A 26,200-nucleotide genomic window follows, 5' to 3' on the forward strand; every position below is an offset into this window, starting at 1 on the left:
GCCACTCAGAATAAAGAACCCCTCCTTCAAGGGTCTATGTGAACAGCTGGCTCAGGCCAGCCTGAGCTCCAGCCTTGTGGCCAGAACAAAAGCAGACGGGCTTCTAAAGATGAGGGACCAGTACCAGATGACATCAAGTTTGCCAAACGTAGTCTGTAGAACCAGCCTCTCCTTGCATACTTACTGGAACTGGGTCTCCCTATTTGTTCCAAATGGACTATTCTGGTTTTCATGTTGATGATCATTGAGGTACTTTTGATCTCGATGATCTTCCTGCCAGATATAAGGACTCCCTTGCCTTGGCACTGCACCCTCAGAGAAAACAAAACGAAGACAGGTCACTTCCTATTCCTAAAAGTTCGGAGATTCTAGCAAGTTGTGAAGCTAGGTTACTGGAGCATGGCAGGTATAAAGACATACAGTCATCCTTCTGTATGCTTTAGGGGATTGGTTTCAGGACCTGAGAATGTTAAAGTCTTTTATATATTAATAAAATGGTATAATATTTGCATAGAATGTATGCACATCCTCCATAAACTTCAAATCATCTCTAGATGACTTCTAAAACTAATAATACCATGTAAATGCTATGCAAATAGTTGTAAATACAACATAGGTGCTGTGTAAATAGTTGCCAACAAGCAACAAATTCAAGTTTTAAGTTTTGGAATTTTCTTTTTTTCAAATATTTTCAATGATCAGTTGGAGGCAGACCGGCAAATTTGGAGGGCTGACTGTATTTGTCAAATTGAATAAAGTTGGTAAGTGAAAGCCAACAAGTCTGTAAGATGAATCTCAGTCTTCTCTGAACCAATCAGCATGACTGTATAGGATAGTACAACAGTGGGGATCGTGTGTGTGTGTGTGTGTGTGTGTGTTTTCAGCACTGAAACAGATTTTTCTCTTTACTAGTAGGTCAGAAGCTGCCATTAACACATACCTAAATCCTTACTGTTGGTATAGGGTATAAATTCCTTTTTGTGCAAATCTGCCACTCTGTGATGGTCAGGCTCATTACAGCCCAGCCACGCACTTGATGACTCCACTGTTAAGAACTGACTTCACTGTTACTTGATCAGGGAGAGACTATAATCTTGGTTATAATGAGGAGTAGAAAAAAAATGGATGAAGTACAAACTATCCATAACACTAATAACATAAAAATAGTTTCAGTACCATCAACTACACCTACATGTACAAAGAGAAATGACTCTTTTCTATCTCTTCTCAAGACGTCTAGCAGCAGTGTGTTTGCTGTGGCCTCATCTGATCAAGTGGAGAAGGAAATGGCAACCCACTCCAGTGTTCTTGCCTGGAGAATCCCAGGGACGGGCGAGTCTGGTGGGCTGCTGTCTATGGGGTCACACAGAGTCGGACACAACTGAAGCTACTTAGCAGCAGCAGCAGCAGCATCTGACCAAGAAAGAAGCAGGTGGGGGTGGAGGCCTAGGATGAGGCTCTGAGCATGGCCCTTTTGGCCTCTGCCCTGTCAGACCAGTGGTACCATCCCAAAGGCTTCTTGGAGATTATTCCATACCTCTTTCTTCCTGAAGCTGCTGTGGGTGTCCATGGTAGTAATAACTTCCATAAGCATATTCTTCCCTTAGGGCTGGAGAGTAATAGCTCTGATAGAGATCCTCAATGCTCCACCTAAAGAATCACAAAAAAGGCCACTCATTCAAGGATAAGCATAGCAAAAGAAAAAACCAATGGAGAGCAACGTTCCTGGTGGTCTGGTGCTAAGACTTCACGATCCTAATGCGGGGAACCTGGGTTTGATCCGGGTCAGTGACCTAGATCGCACATGCTCCAACTAGAGATTCCACACACCGCAACGAAGACCAAATATCCTAAGTGCCACAACTAAGACCCGGCACAGCCAAATAAATAAACGATTTTTTAAAAAAAGAAAAACAATGAAGGACTTGACAGACAAAACAACTCCAGAGGACAAAACTGAGATACCCGTCTAGAATCTGCTCTAAAGCTATGGTTCATCCTACAACCGAAAATCTAGAATCGGAGCAGGAATAGAATCATTGTGTCAGAACAAGGCTGCAATTTTTACAGTAAAACCACAGCTGAGTGTCTCTTCTCCTTCCTCATGATCCCTCTTACTCCTCAAATACACACATCCAACAACATGAAATATTATCTAAGAAAACCCTGCCCTGATATCACCTTAGGAACCCCCTTCCCAAGATAACTGTGTAAAGTACCCAATATACCACTGGAATTCCCATGCATATTGTAGATGGAAATGAGATGGAAAAGTCAAACTGGACCATCTTAAATCTGCTTGCTGTTATTGCCTCTACCCTTAACAGACCTTCCTTCAAGAATTCAACACTATTTTTATCAATCAATAATTCTTTACTATTTCATAGGGACAGAATTCTTTACAATAACTGTCATAATTTCAACCTTAAACCTAGAAGCAGGAAAATATCATCCCACCTGAAAAAGCTAAAGTGAAAAATAGATGGCTTGCAACATTGCATAAAACATGAAGGCCAAAAGTAGAAACTCCAGATTCTCCCAGAATTACCTCACAGAGACCTTTTCATTCTGAACTTGGAGACTCCAAGCTTCTATCTGCTCTCTGATTTTTTGAAGTTCCCAATCATTCACTCAATGTATATATTTTCTGTGTAGGCATCACACTGTAGGTACTGTTCTAGGTACTAGGACTCTTATGTTGCTGGTGGGTTCGGTGCTAACCCTGGGTTAGAGTCATCAAAGAGGATAAGGAGCTTTTTATAGACATCCATAGGAAAAGCTTTTCCATAGTCTACAAATCCTGCCTTTTGTGATGCCAGAGTAAGAGGGTCTCATCTGCCGTCTTGAATTTCACCATTCTTTCTACTCTCTCCTCTGCCCCCAACACCCAATTGTGTTGTGATGGCTTCTTAAGAAGCACCCCTAGGGACTAACAAAGGGAAATAAACTATATTTTCAGTCACCACAATCTAGCCTGGGAAAGGAAGGGGTTTAGCTAAGTCAATGTAGGAGGAGGAGGAAAAGGAAGAAGAGAAATAAAAGGAAAAGGAAGACGGAAAAGAACGATCTGTTCACAAGCATTTGGGAGAGCTGGATCAAGTCCAAGCTCTAAACTCATACCTTGAATACAATTGACTGGGATAACCGCCTTCGTAATAGTCAACCCCGGACACAGGTGGACGCCATTCCCCAGATCTGGCTGCATAGTGAGGCTCCTGGAGGTCTTCCCTGGGGTCCTGCTGTGGCTGGGGGCTCCTGCCCACATCTTGCCTTTGATGGACCCTCTCTCCATTGTGCCAAGAGTGGGGAATAGGCTGATAGTATCTATCTTTCCAAAGCCCTCGGTCTGGATCCTTTGATGGTGCTGGGGGCCTCCCCGATGGCTGAGGCAGCCACTGGGGAATCCAAGGTTCCATCCTAGATCTTCTGAAATTCTCTAATGTTTTGAGTCGGCTGTGTAGTTATTTCATCTTCCCGTCAGACAAAACAAAAAGAAAACAAATGATCATTTTAGGCCTATATCCAAGCATGATGCTTAATTAGGTTTTGTGAAAGAAGCACCATGGTCCTCAAAAATCTTCTATCTAAAACAAACCACACAGGCGCTGAGACAGAGACATCTGAAAAAATCGCAAGCAGATACTTGAAATAAATAACAGGCTAGACAATTATATTGAGGTTGTTACAAAAATTTTAAAGTATATTTGGAGCAACAATAGATGTGGGAGGCCTGGGAGAAAGAACAATATATGAAGTTCCAAAACACAATCAAAGTATTCCAATTAAAGACATGTGTGCTCACCTATTTCACCAACAAACAGTCATTCAGGAGGCCCTGTGCTGTCATAGAAATAAAGTGGGCTTTAGACAGAGCTAGACCCAGTTCAGATCCTAACTCTGAGCTTCCCTGGTGGTAAAGTGGATAAGAATCTGCCTGCCAGTGCTGGAAACAAAAGAGACACGGGTTCAATCCCTGGGTCGGGAAGACCCCCCTGGAGAAGAGCATGGCAATCCATGCCAGTATTCTTGCCTAGGAAATGCTATGGACAGAGGAACCTGGTGGGCTATACAGCCCATTGGATCACAAAGAGTTGGACACAACTGAAGTTATTTAGCACACCAGGAGGATCTCACATGCCGAGGAGTAGCTAAAGCCTGTGAGCCACACGTACTGAGCCCGCACACCACAACTACAGGAGCCCTTGTACTCTAGGGCCCAAGAGCCACAACTAACGAGCCCCTATGCCACAACTACTGAAGCCCACATGCCTTAGAGCCCACATGTTGGAACTACTGAAGCCTATACACCTACAGCCTGTGCTCCACAAGACGGGAAGCCACCGCAATGAGAAGCCCATGGATGATAAACGCTCCAAAACTAGAGAAAGCCAGCATGCAGCAACAAGGACCCAGCGCAACCAAAAAAAAACAAATACATTATTTTCTAATTAAAAAAAAATCTTGACTTTGCCACTTATTAGCAAGTTAAATTTTTCCAGCCTTAATTTCCTTACCCATAAAATAAGGAATAATTAACACTGTCAGCGTTAGGGATACTTATGCAAAGTGCTAAACACTATGCCTGGGATACAGTAGTGGTTCAGTGAATAACAGTGTCATCAGAGATAGAGATTAGCGTGGGGTGAGTAGCTGAAAAGATTTCCTAAATAAAAAGAAGCTTAGGGACTTCCCTGGTGGTGCAGTAGTGAAGAATCCTCCTGCCAATGCAGGGGACACAGGCTTGATCCCTGGTCCAGAAAGAACCCACATGCCTCTGGGCAACTAAGCCTACATGCCAGAACTACTGAAGCCTGCTTGTTCTGGAGCCCATGCCTGCAACAAAGATCCCACGTGCCACAGCCAAGACCCAACGTGGCCAAATAAATAGATGTTTAAAAAGAAGCAGCAGCAGCTTAGAGTGACTTCAAGAGACATCTTTTCTAAATCCTTAAAGTCTTAGAGAACTATGCTCTATAACCTGCCCATGCCTGCCCCTCCTCCAGTGGAGGTGAGGAGACACAGGGTTTGGGATTGCTTCTGTGACAAACTAGAGAGCCGTGTCTCAGTAATCTTCCTGCCCGGAGATTTTAAAACCTGGAAGTCTCCCCAGGATCAAACTGGTTTTCCCCACTTATTCTTCAAACTGGGATACAGCTCCCAATGACAAGTTACCTTCCAAGCTTCTCTGCTTGTATCACAGAGCAGCACCAGCACCCAGCTGCCTTCAAAGGAAAGCACCCATCACCCCTTACAGCTGCTCAGGAGTCTCCTGTGTCAGGAGGATACACGGCTCCATCAGACCCCATGCTCCTTCTCCCTTGGGAACTACGTTAGGTTGAAAAGTTCGGGTCGGATCCACAACTTGCTCCCACTCCTGAAACTCCCAGCTCAATATAATAATAAATATCAGAAGCAAAGGTCAAAGGGTGTGTGTGTTGAAATCAAGATGTCACTCTGCTCCAATGCCGCAGAGCCAGGGTCCACAGCTATGAGCAGAGAGCTGTAAGCAGAATGCTCCAGAAGAACAAGGCGCAGAAGTGCCTTCTACCTCCAGAACAATCACAGCTAAACTTGCACCTTCCTTCCCTTGTCAGCTTACATCCTTGAAAAAGTCAGGTGTAACGAGAGCCTTTTCCAGCAAATCTCAGCAAAGGCCAAATGCCCCAGACACAGTGAAAGGCTACCTGAGTCCTTCCTGAAGGGGGCCTATGGGATTTGAAAGCATTTGGACACAAGGAAGCTCAACAAGAAGAAAGCCTCAGGATTTCCCTGGTAGTCCAGTGGTTAAGACTTCACCTTCCAATGCAGGGGGGTGTGGGTTCAATCCCTGGTCAAGAAGCTAAGATCCCACATGCCTTATAGCCAGAAAAATAAAACATAAAACAGGAACAACACTGAAACAAATTTATAAATAAAAACTTAAAAATGGTCCACAGCAAAAAAAAAAAGAAAGAAAGAAATCTATTAAAAAAAAAAGAAGACGAAAGCCTCTTCCACCTCATCCCCAGATATTTTCACTAGACAGCCCTTCTCTGACGGCAAAGACACATTACCCACTCCCTTCGCCAAAGTCAACTCCAGTTGATTTCTGTTGCCAAGATACCAATTCCAGCTTGTTAAGGCTCAGGTTACAATTAAGGACCCCAAATGAAAAGCACTTAAGATACTCCAATGAAGGCATTACATGCACAGGGACAAGTCATACTCACACATCCACATAAATGACCTTCCCTGGCCCCACTAAGGTCAATATTGCCTTTCCTAGTTTGACAGCACAGCAAGCACAGCCAAGACAAAGCCTACAAGGGCACTAGAGTCCCCACACACCTGCTCTGACAGCCGCCACCTTCCCTTCGCACGCTCCAGGAGTGTCTTCTCCCCTCCTAGACACTGTCAAAGTCCAGGTGCCACATCTCCCAAGACTTACCTGGCTCTCAGATCTACAGCCTGTCAGCTACCTTTGCAACTGCCCAGCCTCCATGGGCTGATTCACGAGGGCAAAGTACAGCCCAGCTCCCTCCTTCGTCCAGACCCGGCTTGGTGTGTTTGCCCAGAACCCAGTCAGAGGCTGCTGCTTCTGTTTGCCTGGTAGTGGGCTGAGCCAGGTTCCTGCACATGTGAAAGAATGCAAACCTGCACAGCAAACAAAGGACAGAGACCCGACGGAGAGGAAGTGCAGAGAGCCCGGAGGCAGCCTGGCCTGGGGAGAAGAGTGCCACCTATGGGCTGTTAACTCCTGTCTGGGCCACGGACGCTCTATTGCTCAACCTCTGTTACTTCTCTGAAAGAGGAATAACAAGGTGGGTTTTCCCAGGTGGCTCAGTGGTAAGGAATCCGCCTGCCAATGCAGGAGACTCAGGAGACATGGGTTTGAACCCTGGGTCAGGAAGATCCCCTGAAAGAGGAATAACAATACTTAACTTAGGAGGGTCATCATGAGGACCACAGGCTGACTTCAGAGATATTGCGAGTTCAATTCCAGACCACTGAAATAAAGTGAGTCATATGAATCTGTTGGTTTCCCAGTGCATATAAAAGTTATGTTGTACATGATACCATCATCTATTGTGTGCAATAGCTGTATGTCTACAAAATTATAAAAAATGTAGGACTTCCATCGTGGTCCAGTGGTTGGGAATCCACCTGCCAATGCAGGGGACACAGGTTTGATCCCTGGTCTGGAAGATTCTACAGGCCATGGGACAACTAAGCCCATGCACCACAACCACTGACCCTGCACTCTAGAGCCCATGCTCTGCAACAGGAGAAGCCACTGCAATGAGACCTGCTCGCTGCAACTAGAGCAAGCCCACGTGCAGCAAAAAAGACCCAGTACAGCCAAATGTAAATAAATAACAAAATTTTTTTTAATGTATATACCTTAATTTTAAAATCCCTGGGGACTTCTCTGGTGACCCAGTAGTTAAGAATTTGCCTTCCAATGCAGGGGACACAGATTTGATCCCTGGTTGATCCCACAGATCATGTGGCTAAGATCCCACATGCCACAGGGCAATTAAACCCACAACTACTGAGCCCACGACTAGGTGGTGACACAGCCAAAGACAAACAAATAAATAAATGTAAAATACTCTGTTGCTAAAAATTGCCAAAACAATTACAGTAGTAATATCAAACGTCACTGATCACAGATCACCATAACAAATATGATCACAATGGAAAAACCTAAAATACTGCCAGCGTACAAAATGAAAAAGAAAACAAGAGAAATATTGCCAGAATTACCAAAATGTGACGTGGAGACACAAAGTGAGCAAGTGCTATTGGGAAGGTGGTGCCATGAGACTTGCTCAATGCAGCTTTCGCCCAAGATTTCAGGTAGTAAAACAACACAATAAAGTGAAGCGATATAAAATGAGGTATAGCCAAAATCACTGCAGATGGTGACTGCAGCCATGAAATTAAAAGACACTTACTCCTTGGAAGGAAAGTTATGACCAACCTAAATAGCATATTCAAAAGTAGAGACATTACTCTGCCAACAAAGCTTCGTCTAGTCAAGGCTATGGTTTTTCCTGTGGTCATGTATGGATGTGAGAGTTGGACTGTAACGAAAGCTGAGCACCGAAGAATTGACGCATTTGAACTGTGGTGTTGGAGAAGACTCTTGAGAGTCCCTTGGACTGCAAGGAGATCCAACCAGTCCATTCTAAAGGAGATCCGTCCTGGGTGTTCTTTGGAAGGAATGGTGCTAAAGCTGAAACTCCAGTACTTTGGCCACCTCATGCAAAGAGCTGACTATTGGAAAAGACTCTGATGCTGGGAGGGATTGGGGGCAAGAGGAGAAGGGGACAACAGAGGATGAGATGCCTGGATAGCATCACCAACTCCATGGATGTGAGTCTGAGTGAACTCCGGGAGTTGGTGATAGACAGGGAGGCCTGGCGTGCTGCAATTCATGGGGTTGCAAAGAGTGGGACACGACTGAGTGACTGAACTGAACTGAATGATATATAATTATGTATGCTTTATAAATAAATGTTATCTTTTCATTTCAAAGGAGATGAGCTAATTCTACTGGCTGAGGCAGGCAGAGTACACACTGTGCGTGTTAGTTGGTCACTCATGTCCGACTCTTTGTGACCCCATGGACTGTAGCCCACCCAGCCCCTCTGTCCATGGGATTCTCCAGGCAAGAATACTGGAGTGGGTTGCCATTTCCTTCTTCATGGGATCTTCCCAACCCAGGGATCGAACCCAGGTCTCCTGCATTGCAGGCCAATTCTTTAACTTCTCCACTGGAGAAGCCCAGAGTATTCACTGGTGGGTAGTAAATGCCTGGTTTAGGTTTTTCTCATTTGAATTTCTCGCCATTGGATTCTGACTGTGCATTAATTGTGTTATCCAGATGGAAGGCAAATTTAAATGCTCAATACTGAATTGAAGGCACTGAAAAGTTTCTATTACAACAAGAAAATAATTTCTCTTGTTTGAAAAATAAAGTTCTCCTGGTGAACACAAAGAAGCTCATGTCGACTTTTGAATTAATATTTTAAAATTTAGCAAATCATCATGCTGTCTACCTTAAATGTATACAATGTTATACATCAATCACATCTCAATAGAGCTGGGAGAAAAAACAAATCAAACTCAGAATTTGCTCTAAAAAGGCTCAGATGTTTATCCTTTCTTTCAACAAACACTTACTGAGTCCTTATTATGTGTCAGGATTTGACACACATAAGTATGAAGGACACAGTCCTTGTCATCAAAAATCTTTGAGCAAATTAAACTGTCATGCTGTTTATTAGTCCAGGGAAGGCCTGGACTAATGGTCCATGGTTGAGCTCATGATCAAATAGGCTAAGGTACCTAAGCTATAAGATTATGACACAGAGGACTTCCATGGTGGTCCAATGGTTAAGAAGCCATCTTGCAAGGCAGGGAACAAGGGCTCAATTCCTGGTTAGGGAACTAAGATCCCACAGGTCACGGAGCAACTGAGGCCACACAATCTGGACCTGAGTGCCACAACTAGGGAGTCCGTGCGCCACAAGGAAGATCCTGCATGCTGAAACTAAGACAGAGCCTGCTTCATTAATTAAGTTTTTTAGAAAAAGATTTTGCCACAGCCCTTCAACTGACTCCGAGGCCATGACAGATGAATATAGAATCTCTGACTCCTGTCGTGGTTTATTACCCCTCTGGTGGGCTTTGAGCCTTGGCTCACTAATAACCTCACTGTCATTTTTAATCCTCCAGAGAAGAGGTACTGGAAAAGGACACACACAATGACCACAGGAATCAGAACATGGTTGATTACAACACAGACTCACATGTCAAATTATGTGTCCCAATATCTCACAATAACATTCATGAAGATCTGATATAACTCTTTTGGCTTATAACATGATGTTAGCTGTGCCCCCAAGGGCTCCCCTGGTAGCTCAGCTGGTAAAGTATCTGCCTGCAATGCAGGAGACCCCAGTTCAATTCCTGGGTCAAGAAGATCCTCTGGAGAAGGGCTAGGCTACCCACTCCAGTATTCTTGGCCTTCCCTAGTGGCTCAGACAGTAAAGAATCTTCCTGTAATGTGGGACACCTGGGTTAGATCCCTGGGTTGGGAAGATTCCCTGGAGGAGGGCATGGCAACCCACTCCAGTATTCTTGTCTGGAGAATCCCCAAGGACAGAGGTGGCCTGGAGGGCTACAATCCATGGGGTCGCAAGGAGTTGGACATGACTGAGCGACTAAGCACAGCACAGCACAGCCCTGCCCTATAACACAGCTCTGTCACTGAAATGTTAACTTTGGAAGAGCTTACAGGTTATTTTAGCAACTTCATTTGATTGGTGATAAAACCAGATCCAGAGAGATAAAGTGATTTAGTCAACATCACAAAGCTAGCTAGAAGCTCAGTTAAGATGATCTAGATGTACTGGACTTGTCTTGCATTGGGCTTACCAAAGTGTGATTATTAATTATCCAAGAATTATGTGAGCCAACAGTAAAACTGTTGATAATTTGAAGTCCACCACAGTGAGGGTATTTACAGCACAGAAACTGGCAAGTGCTGCAAAACCAGGTTGTTGTTGTTTTCAGATAATCACTTTCCCGGCGCAGTGGTTACAACTCCTAACTCCTATTCCAGTGTTCTTTCAACCACAGAACTGTCATTCTGTTTCTAGCCTTCATCTCACGCGTCTGGGTTAAACATCTAGCCCCATTATTGCAAATGCTCCTTTTGTGATGTCCCAAAGCATCTCCAGTCATCTCAAGAGTTATTATGAAACTCTTCATATACTCACCAACCAAAATTAATCTTAATTAGCTTTAATTATTTTATATAGACATATGGCATACCACAGTTATATGGGTCATGAAATGAAACAGATTGTATGGGGTTTCAGCACTCCAAAAGGTTTGGGATTTATCAGTCCCTGCCTTCCCTAGCCCCATAAATCAACAGTTACTAAGTCTTTCAACCTGGCAGCTCAAATCTTCCTGGTTTCTAACAAAATTCACTCAGTTTGACAGTACCATAGCAGCTCATCCCCAAAAGGAGTTGGGCTAAAATTGGTCTTGTCACCTCAAGACCTGATTGCAGTGTCCTCACATGATCTCATAGGCTCTCATACGCTGAAACAGTTTAGTGTTAACATTTTTCCCTTCCCCAAGTGTCCTGTCGTCTCGCCCAATTTCTATTCTGTATGCCAAGTGTCCACTGGAACTGGAAAGAAAAGTGAAAGTGAATTAGCTCAGTCGTGTCCAACTCTTTGCAACCCAATGAACTGTAGCCTACCGGGCTCCTCCGTCCATGGGATTTTCCAGGCAAGAGTACTGGAATGGGTTGCCATTTCCTTCTCCAAAGGATATTCCTGACCCAGGGATCAAACCCAGGTCTCCTGCATTGTAGGCAGACAGTTTACCATCTGAGCCACCAGGGAAGTCAAGCCCTGGAACTGGAGCCTCATCAATTACTAATTGTTGTGAATTTCCTTTCTCTGCCTTCCTCTCCAGATACCAGACCACTAGAGGATCTTGCTTCAACCAGGTGCAAATATCCTAGTTTGACATCTATCTAACAAAAGCATCATCACTGCTAATAATGCAGCTAATCTCTTCCCACCATAACAGTGCTGCTAGATGTGAACACCCACCTAGATCCAGGTCAGGTTTGCCATGAATCCCTGAGCACTAGGATTTAATGACCAGTGAGCCTTGCAAAGGCCAGCTCAGTAGCTGAGATACTCTCCAGGCTTGACCCCATTTCTTTACTGAAAGTAAAAATTTAGGAAATGAACTGAGAGGCCTTATGTCAACAGATAACCGGTAATTATTTGTCTGGGTAATGGGTCTGTGGATGATTTTATTTTTTTCTTCTGGCTGTTCATGTTTTCTAACTTTTCCTACAATAAACTTATTTTCAAAGACAAAATCAACTAACATGGTTTTTAATCAATACTATATCCAAATGTGGTACTGTCATAGCAGTAATTAATTATTTACCCAAGTTGCTAAAATGGAGCAGTGAGTCCCCGAAGCTTCCAAGATCGCTTGGCTGTGCTCAGTCTGCTCTTCTGGAAAGATGATTCTGGAAGTCATACGTTCACGAAACAAATCTTTATTGAACACCCACTCCATGCCCAGCATTGTCACTCGCACTGGGGACAGTGAGATTAATAACATAATCCTTTCCCTAAAGAGGTTTTCAGTTCATGGAAGCAGTAGATATCGAAAAGCTGCACACAGAAAGAGGAGCCTGTGAAAGACAATAATGAAGGTGGGCCGAAAGCCAGGAGAGAATGGTGTCCCGGAAGCCAGGGAAGGTGATGGCTTCGGAAATGGGAGAGTCATCGACAATGCCAAGTGTAGGAGAGACACTGAAAGAGGCAACAGTGGAAGTATTCCCCCTACACTGGTTTTACCAATAAGGAGGTTTGATGATCACAACACAGACAATTTTCTTGGAACTACAGTCAATGGTGTGAGGAATTAGACACAGAAATCACTTGTGCTGCAAATGGAAATTAAGTAAAAGGAGACAGTAAGAATCATTCTTTTGAGAAGCCTGGGTATGAAGAAGAGGGGACAATAGCCAGGACTACTAGAAAGCACTCAGGATTGAAGAACTGGCGTAGCATAGACAAGATGAAAAAGGTTATATGCTGATTCATATGGAGATTGGAGATACAGAAATGAAATACAATTACTGAAGGACTAAATCTCAAGAGAGGCTGATCATATGGAAGTATAGAAGTAAAAGTTAAGCCTAGCTTAAATAAAGGGCATTTCTCCCTCCAAGAAAGAGATTAAGGTGGTGAAGATAGGCTTGGATGGAGACAAGTCTGTTCAAAAAGGGACTGAGTACTTACTGAGACTTCTCTGCAGAGGAGACTGCTAGAGATCAAAGTGAGCTTATATTGATAAACTTGAGAAATGTGGTGATGGTCTGGATTGGCCAGTGTGGAAAACAGGAGTGGGCTTTAACCAGGAACGTGTCCTCAGAGGAACCAGTAGGCAGGAAATGCAGCTGTTACTGGACCCTTAGATGGATTTGAAGCTCCGTGAGGATATTGAGCCTCTGTGGTTCTGTCCATGCTACGACCACTGGGCCTAGCACAGCATCTGGTGTGTGACAAGAGCACAATAAAGACTTTACCTATAAATGAATGGACCTCTGAAATGTATAGCAGCAACAGTCTTGGCTGCAGATTGTATCCAGTAGTTTTCCCAGCCTGAGTATAGAACTAAACTCTGACAGAGAGTTCCTAGGGAAAGTAAAAGGGAATGTTAAGGCAGTGAGTTAAGGGGACTGACTGAAGAGTGGTTGAAGGGGTGCCATATAGGGCATAAATGAGACAGAAACACAAATTCTCTGCATACCTTGTTTAAGTGAGGTGCCTAGAAATACATAAGAGGCCTCTCCAATACGACAGCAAAAGAAAAACATTCAATCATGATTCAAAATGTAAAACTTCAGTTAAAGGGGAATGACTGGATAATGCTGACCCCAGACTTTCCAAAAACATCTGATACAGTGAAGCACTTTTTAGTCAGCTAGCATCTCATAGCTCTGGCTCCAGCAAGGAGTCGGGGGCGGGGCGGGGAGGGGAAGGTTTAGTGCAGAGCAGCCGTAGACTCCAGCAAAGCCAGCCCCTGGAGCCTGCCTTGGAGATACAGAGTTCATGGCCTCAGCCAGGGATTGGCAACCAAGGGTTTAACCTCCTTCTTCAGGAGGGTTGGGTGGCAGGTGAGAGGCATAGCAGCACATGCCTGTCAGCAGTTCCATTATCAGCAAGGATACGTGCCAGGAAAACCTGGTGTAAGGGCCAGAGACAATTACCCTGGCACAGGCAGCATGAGCTACCTGTGCCAATCCTGGGACTGTTGCTCTTACCCTAGAAGTGAAGGAGACGGGGCCTCACTCTCCTCTCCTCACCCTTCCCTTTTTATCGATGCCCCCAGAACCTGGACGAGTGGGGTGGCAGATGGATACTGCTCTGACTTTTAACCCCACGTCAAGCTTCCATCAGGCAAAGATGACTCACGCACCTGCTAAATGAAATAAAAGGCTATACATGCTGGGAGAGTCCTCCAAGCCCCCAAAGCCAACTGGAAATAGGCAGGATAAAGCAGAGTGTGAATTTCAGCTCCACTATCTACTAGCTGTGTGAACTTGGGCAAGTTATTCTATATCTCCTTTTCTTGCTCTATAAGATGGGAACAATAATAACAGAACCTTTCTCAGAAAGCTATCATTTAAGGGTACACTTTTAGATTAAAAAACTACAAACGTGACGTATACTAAATGCTCAATAAATGTTAACTATTACCATTTCCCTGAAAATGCTATGAAGTACTCAGGAAGCGTTTGGTACAAGTCATCAGTCAGTCATCAGTCAGGAATTAATTGGTTATCCATTACTGCTCTGAAATCCACAGCTCCTCCTCCACATTTGACCCAGTGTCCCCACTGAACCATGAGATCAGGGAAAAATTGAGAGACAATATTACACAACTAACGCATGACATAAAACAATGGGTTAGGGTAAGAACATCAGAATTAGAAACTTCATGACAATGCAGTCCTATGCTTCTCACACTGGACAACTTGTAGCCACTGTCAGGGTGCCACAGGATCAGCATGAATTTTATTTTATAAGCAAATTAAAATATTACCTTAATTTTTAACAAACAAAAATATTATAATATGGAATATAATGGAATAAAACTCAAATCTGTATTACTTTTTACAACAAAACAGGAAAAACTTCAAAAAAAATTTCATACTTGGACCACGACAGGTACACACACATCCCACGCAGACACATGTTCACATACACATACCTTGCATCCCCGGGAGTCACTCCCTGCCATTTGATGGAAATGTTTGAACAAGAGCAGACATTTGGACACATAACTGATGAGCTGGGAAGAATCTCTGGAAGGAATCCATCCGTGCAGGTGATGCAGTGTCTAAGCCAGAGACTCAGGCCAAGGCATACAGCTCTTTGATCTCCAGACCTGTAGCACTCCAAACTTTCCACTGCTGGATAAAAATTCTCTCTTACATAAGACTCTATAGGGTACCTAGGTGGCCAGTGACTCTCTTGCTTTACCTGGGGCAGGAAGTGTTTGTTCTCCAGTTGGTAAGTCCTCAGACTCCTTATAGAAACACACCTCAATATTTTAGAGTTAAGATATTCTCCCTTTGGGCTTCCCTGGTGGTCCAGTGGTTAAAAATCTGCCTTCCAATGCAGAGGACATGGGTTCAATCTCTGGTTGGGGAACTAAGATCCCACATGCCACAGGGCAACTAAGGCCGCAATCTGCAACTACTGAGCCTCTGCAACTAAGAGCTGATGCAGCCAAATAAGTAAATATTTTCAAAAATAAAGATACTCCTCCTTGATGGTAACACACATATGTGACTCAAACTCACTTAAACTCTTCAAATAGAGGGAAATGTCATGCCACTTACCCTTCTTCTTCTCTCCAGGTTTCACAGCCCCAATCCCATTTATGTTTCCTTGTGCAATTTCCTTCCCTCAATCACTTTGGGAAGTAGGGGAAGTAACAAAGGCACAGGAGAAAGGAAATAGGAATTAAAACCTGGATTTAGTTTTAACATCGCCACTTCTCAGCCATGTGCCTTTGGAAAACCATCATTCCAACTTTATCGGTCCCAGTCTCCTCATTTTTAAAATAAAGTCTAAAAAGTACCAAAAAAGGCAATGTCAAAGAATGCTCAAACTACCGCACAATTGCACTCAGATCAGATCAGATCAGATCAGTTGCTAAGTCGTGTCCAACTCTTTGCGACTCCATGAATCGCAGCATGCCAGGCTTCCCTGTCCATCACCAACTCCTGGAGTTCACTGAGACTCACGTCCATCGAGTCAGTGATGCCATCCAGCCATCTCATCCTCTGTCGTCCCCTTCTCCTCTTGCCCCCAATCCCTCCCAGCATCAGAGTCTTTTCCAATGAGTCAGCTCTTCGCATGAGGTGGCCATAGTACTGGAGTTTCAGCTTTAGCATCATGCCTTCCAAAGAAATCCCAGGGCTGATCTCCTTCACAATGGACTGGTTGCATCTCCTTGCAGTCCAAGGGACTCTCAAGAGTCTTCTCCAACACCACAGTTCAAAAGCATCAATTCTTCGGCGCTCAGCCTTCTTCAAAGTCCAACTCTCACATCCATACATGACCACAGGAAAAACCATAGCCTTGACTAGATGAACCTTTGTTGGCAAAGTAAAGTCTCTGCTTTTGAATATGCTATCTAGGTTGGTCATAACTTTCCTTTCAAGGAGTAAGTGTCTTTTAATTTCATGGCTGCAGTCACCATCTGCAGTGATTTTGGAGCCCAGAAAAATAAAGTCTGACAGTGTTTCCACTGTTTCCCCATCTATTTCCCATGAAGTGATGGGACCGGATGCCATGATCTTCATTTTCTGAATGTTGAGCTTTAAGCCAACTTTTTCACTCTCCACTTTCACTTTCATCAAGAGGCTTTTGAGTTCCTCTTCACTTTCTGCCATAAGGGTGGTGTCATCTGCATATCTGAGGTTATTGATATTTCTCCCAGCAATCTTGATTCCAGCTTGTGTTTCTTCCAGTCCAGCGTTTCTCATGATGTACTCTGCATATAAGTTAAATAAACAGGGTGACAATATACAGCCTTGACGAACTCCTTTTCCTATTTGGAACCAGTCTGTTGTTCCATGTCCAGTTCTAACTGTTGCTTCCTGACCTGCATATAGGTTTCTCAAGAGGCACTCATCTCACAAGCTAGTAAAGTAATGCTCAAAATTCTCCAAGCCAGGCTTCAGCAGTATGTGAACCATGAACTTCCAGGTGTTCAAGCTGGTTTTAGAAAAGGCAGAGGAACCAGAGATCAAATTGCCAAAACCACTGGATCATCAAAAAATCAAGAGAGTTCCAGAAAAACATCTATTTCTGCTTTATTGACTATGCCAAAGCCTTTGACTGTGTGAATCACAATAAACTGTGGAAAATTCTTCAAGAGATGGGAATACCAGACCACCTGGCCTGCCTCTTGAGAATCTGTATTCAGGTCAGGCAGCAACAGTTAGAACTGGACATGGAACAACAGACTGGTTCCAAATAGGGAAAGGAGTACATCAAAGCTGTATATTGTCACCCTGCTTATTTAACTTATATGCAGAGTACATCATTAGAAACGCTGGGCTGGATGAAGCACAAGCTGGAATCAATCAAGCTGAAATTGCCGGGAGAAATATCAATCACCTCAGATATGCAGATGATACCACCCTTATGGCAGAAAGCGAAGAACTAAAGAGCTTCATGATGAAAGTGAAATAGAGTGAAAAAGCTAGCTTAAAACTCAACATTCAGAAAACTAAGATCATGGCATCTGGTCCCATCACTTCATGGCAAATGGATGGGGAAACAGTAAAAACAGTGACAGACTTTATTATGAGGGGCTCCAAAATCACTGCAGATGGTGACTGCAGCCATGCAGTTAAAAGACACTTGCTCCTTGGAATAAAAGCTATGACCAACCTAGACAGCATAATAAAAAGCAGAGACATTACTTTGCCAAAAAAATGTCCGTCTAGTCCAGGCTATGGTTTTTCCAGTAGTCATGTCTGGATGTGAGAGTTGGACTATAAAGAAAGCTGAGCACTGAAGAATTGATGGTTTTGACCTGTGGTGTTGGAGAAGACCCTTGAGAGTCCCTTGGACTCCAAGGAGATCCAACCAGTCCATCCTAAAGGAAATCAGCTCAGTTCAGTTCAGTTGCTCAGTTGTGTCCAACTCTTTGTGACCCCATGAACTGCAGCACACCAGCCCTCCCCGTCCATCAGTCCTGAATATTCATTGGAAGGTCTGATGTTGAAGCTAAAACTCCAATACTTCGGCCATCTGATGCAAAGAACTGACTCATTTGGAAAGACTCTGATACAAGATTGAAGGCGAGAGGAGAAGGGGACGACAGGGGATGAGATGGTTGGATGGCATCACTGACTCAATGGACATGAGTTTGAGTAAACTCCGGGAGTTGGTGATGGACAGGGAAGCCTGGAGTGCAGCAGGAAATGGGGTCGCAAAGAGTCAGACACGACTGAGCGACTGAACTGAACTGCACTGAAAAAGTACCTTACAGGGCTGTGATGCAGATAGACTGAAATCATATATGGCAAAACACCACAGTGCCTGTTAAATAGAGGTTTGCCATAAATCTCTGCCTCTCTGTATTCCAGGTTCCTTACCTGCTGTTAAAGGTGTTTCAATCTAAACTGTGGCAAAACTCATGAATATGATACAATATGATGGTTAAGGGCTCAGGCTTTGCAGTGTGAATTGGATTCGAGTGGCAGAGCATCCCTTGACTAACTGTAAGACTTCAAATAGGTTACTTAACCTGAGTGTTCTTATTTGTTAAGTGATTGTATTACAATAGATATCCTCACAAGGTTGTTGTAGGATGAGTAAGACAATGTACAGTTCACAGCATGTAGGAGGTGCTCAATGAATATTTGATGCCAGATGAATGCACGAGCTAGGAAAAGCACTTGGCACGGTGCCTGCACATGGGAAGTGTTCACCAGTGCTTGGTGCCAGTGTTGTGTAAAAGATCCTAACAGGAGAGATCCCTTCTGGGCTGTTCAGGGCGTAAGTTCTTAGGTTCTCTTATCATGGTAGTTCATAGCTTTTATCTTAGCTGGTCTTTATTATTGGCTTCAAATCTAATCTTGGGTTATTGCTTTTAATTTTTCTCCTGATCTCTCTCTTATCATCATAATCCACTGCCTTCATAGCTTGTCTTCCCCCGAGACAGGCATCCTTGGTTCTTTATTTATATCACCCAGTGGTATTGGCAGAGTTTGTCCATTTAGGGGCAATGAAAGTGAGTCCAGAAAAGGTAAGAGACTTCACCAAACTCATGCAGTGTCAGTATCAGTCATCAAGTGGCAGAAAATCAATTACAGGACTTCTAGTCAAGGCTTGTTCAGAAAAGCGTACTGGTTAGTAAGAACCATGTGATATATTTAATACAGGGCTTCCCAGGTGGTGTTAGTGGTAACGAATCCACCTGCCAATGCAGGAGACATGAGACACAGGTGTGATCCCTGAGTCGGGAAGATCTCTGGAGGAGGACATGGCAATCCACTCTAGTATTCTTGCCTGGAGAATCCCATGGACAGAGGAGTCTGGCGGGCTACAGTCTGTGGGGTGGCAAAGAGTCAGACACGACTGAAGCAATTTAGCATGCATGCAAGCACATTTAATACAAAATTGCAGTTATTTAAATACCCATTCCATAAACTTCAAAGTTATCAGTCACTGTAAATAGGCTCATTGAACTTGACATATATATGGGAATATATATTCATAAAAATAGAAACTCAAACATTAACTTCTGTATTTCCTCTTGTCTCATTTGTCAGTCAGTAAAGGTGCATACCACTTTGACGGTTCTACTCCTCTGCCCACTGTTCCACATATAGAAATAACCCATGTGTGCACAGCATGAGTGCATACACGTATTTTAGCGGCACTCACATTCTTGTTCTCTCGGCCTGGAATAAGTGACTGCAGATAAAGCCAAGATCCCCAGGAGTGCTGTTCTAATGCTGAATTTAGCACACCAGGACAATTTCCATAGGAGCCGCTTATGATGCCAAAAAACAAAGCTCAGACTTCAGTTTCTGGAGGACACTGAAGGACACGACAAGCTGATGGAGAAGTTTCTTTTCTAAGAATAAATGTCTGTAGTCATAGAAAGGGAGATGGCCAAAGTTCATTATTTTCTGGGAGCTGTCCATATATGGATGTTATAGATTCTCTGCATGCTGAGAAAATACTTACTGCCTTGCTCAACATTGCTTCTGCAACATAGCTTCTGTACAAACCTCTTAAGAATACTTCCTTTTTCACTAAGGATGAATACTCTCTATGATCCATGACACTGTGACACTGTGACACCATGTCCTAGCGCTGGTCCAAATGACATTGATTAGAGGGATGATGTCACTGAATGAACCTGACTGGGGTATATAGCCTCACCCTGGGAGCATTTTTAAAAATTATTTCCTTCATTCAGTAAATAATATTTTAGACACATATGATTCATTATTCACTGTAATAAGAATATTTTCTCCTGTACGAGCTGGCTCTCCACAGTTTCTCTAATAAAGCTGCTAAGCCCAGGACTATGTAGAAGAAACCCAAAAAAATCCCAATTCCTATTTAACAACCAAGAAATGGGTGAGGAGCTGAGTACTTCATTAATCATGTATTTACTGAGTGCCTACTATGTGCCACGCACTGTCTTAGGTGTTAAGTGCAGGCCACAGGAAGTGACCGAGGTGAGTTTGTTCCTTATCCTCTTGGAGTTTATAACAGACAAGTAGTAATAACGCCAGCGGTCAGTGCTAGGAGAGGATGGCAGTAAGAAACAGATGAAGCACACACCAGAGGCACCAAACCTGGTCAGAGAAGTCTTCCCAGCAAAGAAAGATGTCTCAGTGAAGGCCACGTGAAGGAAGACTCACATCCAGGAAGGAAGGATGTGAGTCTGTTAGCCTGGAAGCAGGGCAGGGAGAGCAAGAGAGCAGGTGTTCCCAGCAAGAGGATGGATATGATAAGGGCTCAGAGGTGAAGGAGGACCTGCGCATTTAGCACATCATCAGTAGGCTTTACGTTCAGTGTGGTTGGAGCCTAGAATGCAAAACTAGAGTTGCTAAGACTGAATTGTTGTATCCCTCCGAAATTCGTATGTTGAAACCTAGTCCCCAGACTGATGTATTTGTGGAGACTGTGGAGGAGGGGTGATTAGGTCAGGAGAGCAGAGTCCTCATAAATGGAATTAGTGTCCTTATTCAAAAAGACCCCAGAGAGATCCCATGCCCCTTGTGAAGACACAGGTGAGAAGATGTGAGAAGTGAGAAGATGGCTATCTATGAACCAGGAAGCAGGCCCTCCCCATACACTGAACCTGCCAGCACCTTGGCCTTCAGCTTGACAGTCTCCAAAACCATGAGAAATAAATTGCTGTAGTTTATAAGCTAGCCAGTCTATGGTACCACATCACAGCAGCTTGAGTGGATAAAGACAGCAGTGATGAGGGCTGAGACTGGAGACTGTCCTAGCTGCCTCCGCCAGCATGCGGAGCAGAGGGCAGCCCCAGCTGTCCCTAGCATCCAGATTGCACACAGTGTGGAGGACATGTGCTACTACTGCCTGCCTGCCTCCTTTCCTCCAGCTTCTGGTAATAAAGCATTAGTTTTTCTATGATGAGCTTCCCTGCCCCCTCTCAGTTTATATAGCATGGGTAGGACTGATCCCATCCCCGTTCTAAAATGGACACAAAATTCATACATGACAGAGTCCTGCAGCTCCCTGCCTGAAGTGATTCATTTGGCAGTTAGCACATGTCCAGGGACAAGTCCACAAAGCATGCTCCCAGAGCTTATGCTTGAACTGCTGGGAAATAAGTCTTCCCACTGGATTGACTAAGATGATAAAATAGCAACCTGGAGCCACGGGCAGCCACTGGCCCACCATTCATTCAATCTGCAATAGTTTCTTGGATAACTAGTACGTGCCTCATGCTGTTGTAGACGTTAGGGACGCAGGAATAAGGATATAATTCTGCTTTTTAGGTTTTCACGATCGACTGGAAAGGCAAACAAAATAATCACCTTAGATAAAAGTGATAAATGTTACATAGCTTCTTATATGATCACAGAAGGGCAACCAACTCAACCAAATCTTACTAGGAGGAAGGAAAAAACTCATTAAACCTTATTGGATAATTAGGACTTAATCAGGTGAATTGAGGCATGGGGGTGGTTCCAGAAGAGGAATCAGTAAGTGCAAAGGCATAGAGGGGAGGCCCAGCTGGACAGGCTCTGGTGAATATGGCTCTCACCATATTCAATTAGACAGGAAGATAATGCCCTTTCAGGGGAGTGTATATACCAACATACCTGTTTTGGACAGTGAATATGAGTCACAAGCTCCTGAGAAAAGTCTGCAGGGATTCAAATGTGTGGTGGGTGGTATTTATTTGTTTATATGTTGCTTCTTTCCTGAAGATGTGTATATGTTTTGATTTATGTGTTATCAGCACACAAGTCATAATGAAAACCATGGACATGAATGACATTGTCAAGGAACAGCACAGACTTTAAAATAAAAAATGAGATGAAGAATTAAAGGTAAAAGGCAAAGAAAGAGAAGTTCATGAAGACTAAGAAGGAGGAGTTGGAACAGCATCAAGGAAACCAGGGCATAAGACATAGGAAGAGGTAAAGAGAATAAAAACGGTAAGAGATCAAGTTACATAGGAACTTGAAAGTACCCACGGGATTCCATAGGGTTCGTGGAATGGTGAGAAAAGGGGTAGAACATTAAAGAGGATTGTTTATTGGCTGGCTGCTTGCTTGGTATAAAATGGGAGACACTTGAACATGCTTTTCCCTATGGTGGAGTGGAAAGCCAGTGTAAAAGAGAAGCTAAAGAGATGGGGGAACAAGGGAAAGGAGTGATGGATGTGGTTCCTTAGGAGGCCATAGAGGGATGGAGCTCATAGCCCAGGAGAAGATTACTTGGGTCAGGAAGTACACTTCTGCCATTTAGAAGGGCTGGAGGCAGCAAGGGACATATAAATGCCCGGGTGGGTGCTAGGCAAGGCTAAATATGCATACTAATTATGTTAAATAAATTGATCTTATCCTTCAGATTCTATTAAAACATGTTAATGAGACGCCCACAATTGCCAAAGCTAAAAATGACTGAGCTGATGGTGCTGGGTTTCGGGAAGCTGAGGACGCAACACACAGTCACTTGTAGGTTTTTTTTTTTTTTCCTATTCTATTGGAAGCACAGCCTGACTTATTCTTGATTCAATTTAATTTCTGTCAAGCTGTAGCCTGTGGGTCACACCTATTTTAAGAAATTTCATTTTCCTTAGTGCCAGGCTCTTGCGTCTTTGCTCCTCAAAAATCAGCAGCAGTTAGAAAAGTTCCAATCAATAACCACTTGGAAATAGATATTTAAGATGAGTCTGTGTGGAATCGCTACCTTTAAGACATCTTTTTCAGAAACAATCTATCCTCTTACCAATATCATACTATATGTGCACCCATCCAAAAAGGATCCTTCAGGTTTAGGTCACAGAAAATCACAATTAGGGCTTCCCTAGTGGCTCAGTGGTAAAGAATTCGCCTGCCAACGCAGGAAACACGGGTTTGATCCCTAATCCAGGAAGACGTCACATGCCGCAGAACAACTAAGCCTGTGTGCCCCAGCTGTTGAGTCTCTGCTCTAGAGCCCAGGAGCCATACCTACTTAGCCGGCATTATCCTAGAGTCCCTGTTCGGCAAGAGAAGCCACCACCATGAGAAGCCGATACATCACAGCTAGAGAGTAGCCCCCTTGCTGCAGCTAGAGAAAGCCCACGCAGCAAAGAAGACCCAGTACAGCCAATAAATAAATCAATAAAAAATTATTTTAAAAAATAAAATCACAATTTGATAAAGCCTAGATGATGACATGCGAAATCTATTTCATAAATAAAGTACTCATCCCCAAATGAGACATGGAGCAAATTCAATGCTGGGTAAAAAGCTGTTCAGCAAGGGGAAAACTCACAGTAGATAAGGAATCATTTACTGACAAAGTTATCCCTCCCACCCATTCATTTTATAGCACAGAAACTGCAGCCCAGAGTGCCATATGGTTTGCCCAGAATTCAGGTCTCCTGACTCCCCACCCACTGTTCATCCCTCTTCTCATAACATCTGCTTTTTCTGCTGGGCAGCAAACATTATTGGACCAGAGACATCTTTCATCTTGTTCACTTAGGTGCCCCCAGCATAGAGGTAACCATCAGAAATACCTGTTAGTAAGTTAACCACACTTAGGGTGGGCCACTGCTGATCCTTTGTGAGGTTTTATAAAGAGCTGAACATCAGAGTAAAAGATCTCAACAGGAAAAAAAAAAAATCACCAACACATAAACATATGGTTTAGAAACTCTGAAAATACCAGGAACTCCAGACATGATTTCCAGGGTGGCAGTCTCAGGAACAGCAGCTCAAGGTAAGGATCCATGCCAGGGTTTCATTTGTCATTGGGTTGGCAGGCCCCACGCCCCTGGTCATCTATATAGCTTGAGAATAGAAGTTTCCACCACTGCCTCTAAGTTAGCTTTCACCAGTTTGAATCCACCTTAAATATTTAACAGGCTCTCTCCCTCCCTCAAACACTATAAGTGCTAAGCCTCCTTTGATCTTCCCATAACCAAACCTGCCTAAAATTTTTATCTTTGCTGAAATCACATGTCCTTTTTGCACATTAGCAATGCACTCTATCCCACAGGGAACAGCCCCTGCCAGAGTATGCAGGTCCTTGGAGGAGTTAAGACTTGAAAGGGGCATTAGCCACAGCTAAAGCTTGTTTTTTTCAAACAAGACCCTGCGAGTTCCCCTTCTGCTGAAAACCATGTGCCAGCTTGAAAACTTTCTACTCTGGTTAAGACCAAATGTTTCTCAAATGAATCTTCTAAAGGGGTCTCTAGTGGGAACTGTATTCCCTCTTAGCCTTCTTCAGTTTGAGTTTGCTTTGTGTTAATTGGTTAATGGTCAAAGTAAGTACTTACATCTTTTGCCCCTAAATCAGGAGTTGCTGCTGCTGCTTCTGCTATATCCCAACATGACAGCCTGCTGTTCCTCACAACTGGCAGACACTGTAAGCTGTGTTGCCACGTCAGCTGCCCAGAACCTTTCTGCTTCAGCAACAGTTTCCAGACGGAATTATTTGTATGTAGATCCTGAGGCTGGAAACATGCTCTAACCACCATATTGAGAAGGTCTGTCTGGGTAATTACAGAAAGAAATCGCAGACCCTTTCATGTATCTAAATGAGAATTCCAAAAGAAACCTAAATATTATGATGACTTTCTAAACATCATGACGACTTTCTAAACATCATGACAGCAAGTTAATAACTGACCAAAAAATTCAAGTGAAAAAAGTAAAATTTAGACTTGTAGACAGCATCATAGATTTTAGAAAGTTAAAAAAATTATGAGCCTAAGCTGAAAAAAATCATGAGCTTGGAATGGCAGAAAACTGAAAAAGTAAATGCTCATAAATAGAGAGATTTTTTAATGGATTATGAGACATTTAAGTTGTAGAATATTCAGGTATCTAATGACAAATAATGAATTAGAGATATAATTCGAAGGGATTTGAAGGGGTTGATTTGAAGGGGTTTCTATGAAACATTAATGAGCCAAAATAAAAAAGGTATAATGTTATTCTGTTTGGGGTTTCTATGACATATAATTGAGTGAAAAGTATAATATTATCCCATATGCTATTATATATGCATATATATTATAATATGTGGTTATATATAACTATGTATCTATATAGATAAAAGTATACAAAAGGTATATCTCCAGCAGTTAATAATACTTGCTTTGTTTGAGGGGGAGGCGATACAAGGACAACGACCAGGGATGGATGTGATTTTTTTTAAAGGCTTCACAATAAACAGCATTTATTACATCCCATGTATATAAAAGTACCTGTATGTGAATGGCATGTATACTTGAGAAGTGTGTGGAAGTTAACAAAAGTGTTAATTAGATATCTTAGGGTGGTGGGCTTCCAGATGATTTTTATTTTATTCTCTATAATTTTACATGTATTTCAATCTTTCTCAAAGAAAAAATTTCTTTATATAATCAGAACAAGCAATAAAACTGCTTCTGTTATGTAAAAATTATTGACAAGTGGTAACTTGCCTGAGCACTTCTGTTTCTGAGGCCCTCTGCTGAATTTTAAATAGATTTGGGTTTTTTCCTTCATGTTCCAAATACACTCAAGAATTTTGAAGATGTTCTTGAGCTTATCTGGAGCAGACAAGCCATGCCAAAGAGAAATGTAAAACACTATTGTAGCCCAGACCTCACATGGCCCTCCTCTCCTTTGAGACGGATGGCAGAGGAGGGCCACACCTTCACACCTTCCTGTGATGTGCGGTGCAGTGAGGGGGCTCTATGGCATGTGCACACAGCCCTGTGACAGAGCTGTAACCCATACTGCCTCAGATAGTGCCTCTCGGGGTGACTCAGGAATCATTTGGGAAAATGCCGCCTGAGGAAAGGGGAGTTGGAATTGACCAGTCAATCCCTGCTTTCAGCAACAAAGCCAGAAATTGAGAAATAAGCTCTT

General features: G+C 43.3%; 1 protein-coding gene across 5 annotated transcripts in view; it reads right to left on the minus strand.

The window, feature by feature from the left end:
- Window positions 1-24,733, minus strand: part of SEC16B (SEC16 homolog B, endoplasmic reticulum export factor) — a 65,485-nt gene extending 40,752 nt beyond the window's left edge. For 2 of the 5 annotated variants that reach the window (XM_027565421.1, XM_027565418.1), the window contains exons 1-4: window positions 6,428-7,079; window positions 3,121-3,470; window positions 1,538-1,650; window positions 185-305 (exon numbers count right to left, since the gene is read on the minus strand). In XM_027565421.1, coding sequence (XP_027421222.1) covers window positions 185-305; window positions 1,538-1,650; window positions 3,121-3,416 — 530 coding nt within the window. In that variant the 5' untranslated portion in view covers window positions 3,417-3,470; window positions 6,428-7,079. The other 3 variants (XM_027565419.1, XM_027565420.1, XM_027565422.1) reach the window with 3 other exon arrangements.
- Between the last annotated feature and the right edge of the window lie 1,467 nt (window positions 24,734-26,200).

Source organism: Bos indicus x Bos taurus, chromosome 16, assembly GCF_003369695.1.
Source record: "Bos indicus x Bos taurus breed Angus x Brahman F1 hybrid chromosome 16, Bos_hybrid_MaternalHap_v2.0, whole genome shotgun sequence".
NCBI classification, from domain to species: Eukaryota; Metazoa; Chordata; class Mammalia; order Artiodactyla; family Bovidae; genus Bos; species Bos indicus x Bos taurus.